Here is an 8,596-nt window from a genome sequence, read left to right as displayed (position 1 = left end):
ATTACAAGATGCATGCTTCACCCGTTCCAAGAAATTCCAGCGCGTAAAACAGAGCGAACCAAAAATCCCCTTTTGCGTATTGTTGCGTTGCGGGTGTTGATCGCTCGCTTGTTATCGGTGTATGTGCAGATGTGCGGATTTCAACGCGCAAAAATTGTGCACACACGCCGGAAGTGCACCGGCTATCAAAGACCTTAGCTTAGCAGTTCAACCATTCGTCTAGACCATGAAGGGGAATGTTTTGGTTTTATCTAATTTTTGTGGGGTTTTTGTTGAAGACCAACCCAGTGTGTTCGAATGTGTATATAAATGGGGAAGATTTTATGCTGCTGGTCATTAGTTTCTTCCGAGTAAGAAAGTGTACTACAAGTGTACTCAGTTGACGCTTCGCTGTATTTGAATAAAGATGCTGTTTCGCGTGTTTTCGATAGTGTTGTGTTGGAACGCTGTTTTCACGTTTGCGATCGTGGCTGGAAGTAATGATACTAACAGCAGTACGGCGAGTCCACCAATCGACACGAGTTCTACCGGGTATGGGTTTGAGATGATCATGGCTAAGCTGGACTATCTGCAGTACAAGCTGCTCGAGATGGACTTTGTGATGAAGGAGCACAGTGAAGGGATCGAGCAAAACCAAGGCCACCTTGAGAAGGTGTTCGGTAGCATGCTGTGGGCGATCAGCCGCTTGGATCAAGCGGTCGGCAACAATCTAACAGCGCTGCAGGCACAATCGTGGAAGATTCTATCCCGCCAAACCGTGTGTGCGAATCATGAGCTGATGCGCAATGAAATCTTCAGCCTTGCACCGAAACAGGGTCTATCCGCTAGTGCACGCTCACTGTTCGATCTGCAGGGTATGCGCCACAAAGGTCCGTTCGAATCATGCAAAGATGAACCAACCAAGATGTCCGGCAAGTATCTGATCCGACCGTCCAGCGATGTGGAACCCTTCCCGGCGTACTGCGAGCAGACAAAGTTCGGTGGCGGATGGTTGGTAATACAGCATCGCTTCAAAGGGTCGCTTGATTTCTACCGCAACTGGACGGATTACCGGGACGGGTTCGGTACCATCGATCAGGAGTTTTGGATCGGGCTGGAGCGTTTGCATCAGCTGACGGCAGCCAAACCGTACCAGCTAATGATCGAGGTGGAAGACTTTGCCGGCGATTATCGGTACGCGCGGTACAAGGAGTTTGAGATTGGTACCGAGGCGGAACAGTACAGCTTGAAGAAGCTGGGCGTGTACAGTGGAACGGCTGGCGATTCGCTAGCATATCACAAGGGCTTCAAGTTCACGACCATGGATCGTGATAATGATGCGGCAACGACCAACTGTGCCGTTACTTGTGAGGGTGGTTGGTGGTTTAACAATTGTCACCATTCGAATCTGAACGGACGTTTCATGAACGCGGTGGACGTGAAATCGATTTCGTGGTATCATTTCAAAAGCTCCCACACGGGTATGGCTTACTCGAGAATGATGATCCGTGAGGCGTAGGATTTGTGTCAGTGGAATAAAATTCAAACGAAAAAAATAGGAGATCGGTTTTGTAAATTTGAAGAGTGTCTTCTAGAATGAACAAAATCAAGTGTCAAATAAAATTGAAAAATTTCTATAATTTCTGACTTTTTTTTCTGTATTAAAACTGTTAATATGTTTTGTTTTAGTTATTACTTTTGTATCATATCGATATTTAAATAATAAATTAATTTACCTCTCTTCATGAATACTGCCCTGCCTGAAACAATTTAACATAGTGTTTTTGCACAGCCATCAACATAATTATACTGTCATTTGTATTGCTAACACTAGAAGAAAAATTTTTGTTAAGTATTTTTTATCTGTAAAATACATTTTAATTAATTTCGTACTATTGAATAGATGTGTTAAAGTTATGTCACTATTCTGCTACGATTGTTTCATACTAATTTATAGTTAATTTATAATCAATTAAATGATGATTAAAAAAATATATACATAAAATAATAAATAAATGCCGAAAAGATAGAAAAGATAACGTTAAAAAGAGTGAAAGATTTTTACGTCTTTATGGAAAACAGTTTTGGTCACGAGATGAAAATTTTACTAAAAATTACACAAAATAAAATTATACAGCCAGTTGTGATTCGTTCTTTTGTTATAACATTGTTCATTGTTACTAATGTTACCTAAGACAGGCAAGAGGAGGAAATGGAAGACACTTGGCAAAACTTGTGCTCCAGTGTCTCCACCTGGGAGTATACTGAGCAAACCGAAGGCGCCACGTGGCGTCCACGATATTAATACTTTATAAATATTATTGCTTTTACCCCGAGAGTTTATCAGCAAAACTTTGTGCTTATTTTTGTTGTATTTTGAATGAATATCAGAAAATTAATTCATTTTCTTTATTCTTTTTAACTTAGTAGAACATTTTCTTTTCTATTTCGTCAACTAGCCATATGCTTTTGTTTCGCATTGTATGATTTGTCTGCTGACATATTACTCTACCTCTCTTACTCTCGTTGGCTTAAACGACGGACGAGATTTGATCCCTGTCTTGCCGTGCGAACTGGCGCCGTTTATCGCGTCCACCACCATGCCGCCCTATTATTCATTATCATTAAATATTGATGAAATTAAAAAAGAACTTTTCGACGGATCAGATAAATAAAGCAAATCAAACACGATTAAACAATAATTCTTATCAAAACACAATATCAAATATGCGTAATGTTTTTCATTGCAAGTTTAAACGCACAATTTCATTCCACAAAGCGTTGGAAGGCGTCTTACCCTCATTCGGGTGAAGAAAGTAATTTACCCTTAAAAAACACACAATTATACTCAATGGCAAAAGGAAACCAAGCGGAAACCCGAAATCCGTCCAAACGAGCTCAATCCGTCTCATCGTGGCCGATTGGTTTGGATGAAAGAATCCCACTTTCGATAAGCTGTGCTAATGGCATTTGAACTGCCACGGTTTTGTATAGCCATTTGCGATATGATCGAAGAGGAACACAAACACACAAAACACTCGGAGGATTTAAAGAAACGATAAATAAAATGAAAAGCGATTTGTTTTACGTTCCTTATTCACACCAAACCCTAGGTGGATTAGGGAAATGATCAATTTTAAATGTATTTTTGTCTTATCGCGGTTGAGTGTAAAATGTTTAATTTTGTCAAGTGTTTAGGGTTGGGGGTGGTAAAATTGTACAAATAGATTTATTTTTTTTCCCGGTTGTCTAATCTAAATTGCCAATCTTTTGTAGCCAATTTGGTTATTGAATAATGTTACCCATTTCATTAAACGTCCAAGAAAAAAGTTCACCATGAACGATAAAGTGTTGAGGTTAGGTTGCTTTGCTACTTGGTTGCAATGGGTTCCACAGCTACATCTGGGCACTAGCAACATGGACAGAAAGGCTGTCCATTTATTTTGAGCTATGAAAGTGGAAAAAAGCTTGTCCCTGTGTACAACGGAGAACAGATCTTTCATGAAACTGTTCGAACATGAGTCTTTCATTTTCTAAAATTACCGAAACTCACCGACACGAGTGGGCAAGCGAACAGAAAGTTTGTCCTATCAACTGAAATGGTTGATTTTATTCTCTCTCTCTCTTACTTGCTGTTTCTTTCTTCTTTTTTTCTTGCTTTCTAAACGCTTCAACGATCACCGGACGTTGATGCACGAATTGAAAACTCCAACCATGTCAACCGTGTTCCGGGTGGAAAATTACGAAAGTGAGTTGTACAATGTTTGAATTAAATTACAAATCGGTATTGAAAAGTAGTTCAACGGGGAGGTTTTTTTTGGTCGTGAACGAACTTCTCCAACCCCCCCCCCCCGGTTTGGTTGCACGCGTGTGCAAAGTGAGGAGAAAAGTTCCCGGCGAAAAGTTTTCATATTGTAGAAGTGAGTTAGACATTTTCTGCTTCACCTGGCCGTCGCCTGGTGCAGAGAAAATCGGGAAACGAAAGGCGAATGGTTCTTTATGGTGTAAAATGGTAGTTTTCCGTTTCATCGAAGCCAATGAAAGGTGGTGTGCCCTCTGTACCGGAAGCAGCTCGGTGTGTGTGTGTGTTTTTGTATGAGAGCTTTACCGTCTGGGCAGTGTAACATGCTAAATAAAAGGTGGTCAAATGCATTAACTGAATTTTTTATGTGTTTTTTTTTGTCAGGGAACATTGATCGTACGATTTCTGAGGAATGGAATTGTGTGAGCATATTGCTTTTTTCTTCATTTATTGTTCAGTAAATCATCATACTTTTATGAACGGCTACATGTACCTACGGATTGGAACGATCATGTTCCTTAAATACAAGTGCAAGAATGTCTAAGCTGGATTAAATTCTCTTAGTTATTAAAAATCCAGTAACACTTCTCAGAAGAAAAATATCATAAAAAGAAATGACAAGTTTCCATGTTGCCTATTCAATTGTTACATTAAACTTTATGGGTCTTACTACACAATGAAAATAAATAGTAAAAACATAAAAGAATCCCATTCAATAATAGTTAGGCGTTATAACAGAAAATAACACGTTTCTCAAGTGAAAGCATACCCATATAACGGCAATCATTTTGAACGCATTAACACGGATTACGCATCAAAGGAATGGGCGTGTTAAGCTTTCACAAAAAATGTGATTTTTATTTTGATTGATATCGTTTCTCACAAAAGTGCTGATAGAATTCAGACGAAATTCATACGATACAAAGTTGATGGGTCCCGCTAATCTCACTTCAGGTTTTTTTGCGGGGAGAAAAGAAAAAAACCTGGCTGACATAAGAATTGTGCCGAACCGTTTTGATATAAGAAAACAGAGAAAAAAAAAACTTAAAAGAAAGGTGAAAAATGTTGGCTTTAGAATGGAACCAGGTGTCGACACGTGTACGTACAAACAAGTTATACTTGTACGGGGTACCACGTGTCGTATGGAGAGCATTTAATCAAACGGTGCCATGACGTGCCTGTCATGGTGCTATGGTTTTGAAAAGGCTGTAAAGGCTTAGCGTATGTGGATTTATTTTTTGGGGAAAAAAATTTCTTCGGGTGGGAATATGTGATGAAAAATGTGTTAAGTGTTTTGTTACACCTTACTTGGGTAATTTCTTCACCTGATTTATTACATTGCGAATATATTTTAATATCATATTATTTTTTTTAAATTTTTATAAAAATTTTCTTAATTTATCTTTTTTTACTTTTTATAAACTCAAAAAACGTAAAGTTTCGTATGAGTAAAAACTAACACGCGCATAAGCTGTGTGCCACGGTGCCTAGCTTGACAATTGGAGCATAAATTTCAAATGGACCATTCGACCGTCACCCACTTGTGAAACGGTATGAAGAAACGGCAGAAAAATGACACCGACATGAAAAAGGATGACCCCACCACCACCAAAGACAAATAAAACGTACAACCAAACATAAACAAGTGGTTGGCCGCGGGAGGGGTTGTGCTTCGTGAAGTGAAATATAAACCTCTTTTTGCTTTTGTTTGTGCTTTTTTTCTATTTGATGCGGTACGATTGCCTTTCATAATTTATTTGTTTCAATTAGGATTCATTTCGGAGATTGTGCTTTAAGGTAGTCATGTGTAGAAAGTTGTCTCCTTATGAGATTAAATTGAAAAGCAAACACTATATTGAATGTTCTATTTTTAATCGAATTGATGCCGTTTTTGAGCGTAGCTTATAACATAATAATTCTTTATTTTTTATAAGCATTTGTGATTTCATTTAGCAAATATTTCAAAAGCAAATAAAAAGAAATTTATTATGGCACCACCAGGGGCTCTGCCAATAAATTCTGACTTACTCTGAGGTGGCGTACAGATAGGTGAGGGCACTTTTGAAGTCGTCCAAAACTTCACCAACGTTGAGTCAGCACCGACAACAACATTGATGTTGAGATACACACTAGGGTGCTGGATGTCAAAAGGTCTTTTTACAATCTGAGGAAACTTTTCTGCTCAAAACATCTGTTGCGATGATCGAAGCTGGGATTATATAAAACTTCCAGTACTCACATACGTCTCTGAGACATGGACTTTGTCTAAAAGTGAGCAAACTCTTCGCGAGGAAGATGCTCAGAAGGAGTTTTGCCCCCATATGTGTAGAAGGACAATATCGAGCTCTATGAGTGGTACGATGAACTCACTATCGCACAGAGAATTAGACTCGTCAGACCTCAGTGAGCTGGTCACATTATTTGAATGGCATCGGACGACCCCGCCTGTAAAGTCTTTATAAGTCGTGCACATGAACAGAGGGGGCACGGTAGGCCTAAGCCGCGATGGCATTGATGCATCCTCCAGAAAGGCTGGGATAATGGATTTGCAGACGACGGTGCTGGACGTGAGTGCTTTAGAGGACTCAAAAAAGAATAGTTCAACATTTAAAGGGTGTTATTCGCCGTTGTAAGAAAACGAAGATGATAATTCTAGGTCAAGCACATCGTGAAGACATGGCCAGGTGAAGAAACTCCAGGGCTGTCCAGGGCTGTAGTCCTCCATCTACGGTTGTATCCGATCTCCGACAGATTCGACTCCACCTGATCCAATCAACAAGCTCACTGTGCTTCTCTACGTCTCGTACTGAAGACGTCGCTGACGAATATCTTCGTGGTGGGACATAAGTCCGGCGTCCTAATCAAGTACCCAGCCTTCGTATCTTTCCGACTTTAACAATCATCAGGATACCTGCTGGCGTCCTCTGTTATCATAGTCCAGGACTGCTACCCGTAGAGGACTACCGGACGTATCAATGGGCGCTATATGGTGCATTTCGAGTGTTTCTTGAGTCTTCTGAATCGCAGGAATTTGTGGAGCCTGTAGTAGACTTGATTTCCATGAACAATGTGCCTTCGGATCTCGATGTTCAAGTTGTTGTTCGAAGTTACGATCGTACCAAGGTAACAGAACTCCTCAATCACCTCGAGATTGTCACCGTCAACTGATACTCTGCTGCCGAGTCGGGCTCTATCACGGCCAAAGCCTCCGGCAAGCAAGTACTTTGTCTTCGTCGCTATGATCCTCAATCCAATCCTATCGGCCTCGGGTTTCAATCGGTTATATGCGTCGTTGATTCATACATCTACTTGCAATTACTTGCAGAGAGCTACAGAATATCTAAAATCTGAAATACTGTAAATATTTGACATAAATTTTAATTAACGGATTGGCTCTTTCTTAATCCAAATTCTGATGATCGTTCTCGTGTTCATACCCAAATTTTAGATGAGTTTGTATTAACAAAATTAGAAATATGTTATTGCTCATATTGAAAGTCAATGTAGAAGCATGTCTCATAAAATAAATATTACAGTTGGAAAATATAAATTAATTGGCTATGCTATCAACACAATTACATTTGCAAAATGTAAATGTAGATACATTTATTAAAAATTTGATTTTATTAAAAACTATTTTCTTAAATCTACAATTTAATAAAAATCATTATATTAATATTTATTTATTAAATAATAAAATATTTCACGGCATATTTCTGTCAAATATCGGAACAGATATTTCCAATAAACTATTCAGCGCATATGAAATGTTCCAAAGTTGTTTTTGCCTTCTACGATATAATATTTCCCTGTGCGAATAGCTTATTGCAAAATGCGGCCAAAATACATCAATCTTTTATTTGGCTTTGATCGACAGCGATTTCCTGGTAAGAGGTTTCCGTTTTTGTCCCTCTGTACGTCTGTGTAATCGACTGTACACCTACGACCGACTCAACGTACATACGTACGTACACGTTCCCTGAGAGCGTCTTAAGCATCCGGAACATCCAGCACATACCGTGGCTAAAACGAAGCAAGTGTCAAAAAGAAATTCCACTTCTTGCGCGCGATACAGTACATCGGAAAGGAATTTTCCACCATTTCCATCACTTCGGTTGCGCTATTGCGAATGGTTTCATGTGTGTGTGTGTGTGTGTGTGCGGTGTGGCTCATCATTATGGTTTGCGGGTAGCGCCGGCACCACTAGTCGGTTCTGGTTGGCAGATATAGCACCAGCCACCGGCGAAAGGAAGTTTCGCTTTCCTTCCATTTTCGCTGACACTGATAAATGTGTTGTGTACCTTAAGTTGGTGGGTTATTTTTATGCCAGGTTGGATTTGGGGTTTGTGATGCTGGAAAGCTCATTGGTTGTTGGTCGGCTTAACCCCTTCGTGGAGGTGGTTACATTCGTGTCATTAAAAACGCTGTGTGTGTTAACGATGATGTTGGATATTATGGTTATATATATATAGTAGTAGTAGAGAAAAAGAGAGAGAGAAGAATAACTTAATATATATTACCAAACACAAATACTATAAGGTTTCGAGTTCCTAAAAGATTGACCTACTTCATAGTATGATAATGCTTTCCGCTCATCTCATGGAAGCTTTATGTTAATCGTACCTTCTCCCATCCCTATTATCGGCGATTACTTTGTCATTTGTTTCCTAACTACTATATGCACGTATTCTCTCGCAGGCACACAATCCACCACAGCGCAAACATCAAGATGCAACAGATCCGTATCTTTAGAACGCATCATCCATTAGCAAAATTGAACGTCTAATGGTATTCCGTTCAAGCAGACGAATTCAT

The 8,596-nt window shown here is 39.5% G+C and overlaps 1 protein-coding gene across 1 annotated transcript; it reads left to right on the top strand.

The window, feature by feature from the left end:
- Positions 1-327: 327 nt before the first annotated feature.
- Positions 328-1,540, top strand: LOC125769110 (microfibril-associated glycoprotein 4-like). Its single transcript, XM_049437583.1, has one exon. The coding sequence runs from the start codon at positions 407-409 to the stop codon at positions 1,496-1,498; it is 1,092 nt and encodes a 363-aa protein (XP_049293540.1). The 5' UTR covers positions 328-406; the 3' UTR covers positions 1,499-1,540.
- The last annotated feature ends 7,056 nt before the right edge of the window (positions 1,541-8,596 follow it).

The sequence above is a fragment of the Anopheles funestus genome, chromosome 3RL (assembly GCF_943734845.2).
Source record: "Anopheles funestus chromosome 3RL, idAnoFuneDA-416_04, whole genome shotgun sequence".
NCBI lineage: Eukaryota > Metazoa > Arthropoda > Insecta > Diptera > Culicidae > Anopheles > Anopheles funestus.
Note: the sequence above shows the minus strand (reverse complement) of the source record. Positions and strands in the feature narration are given on the sequence as shown.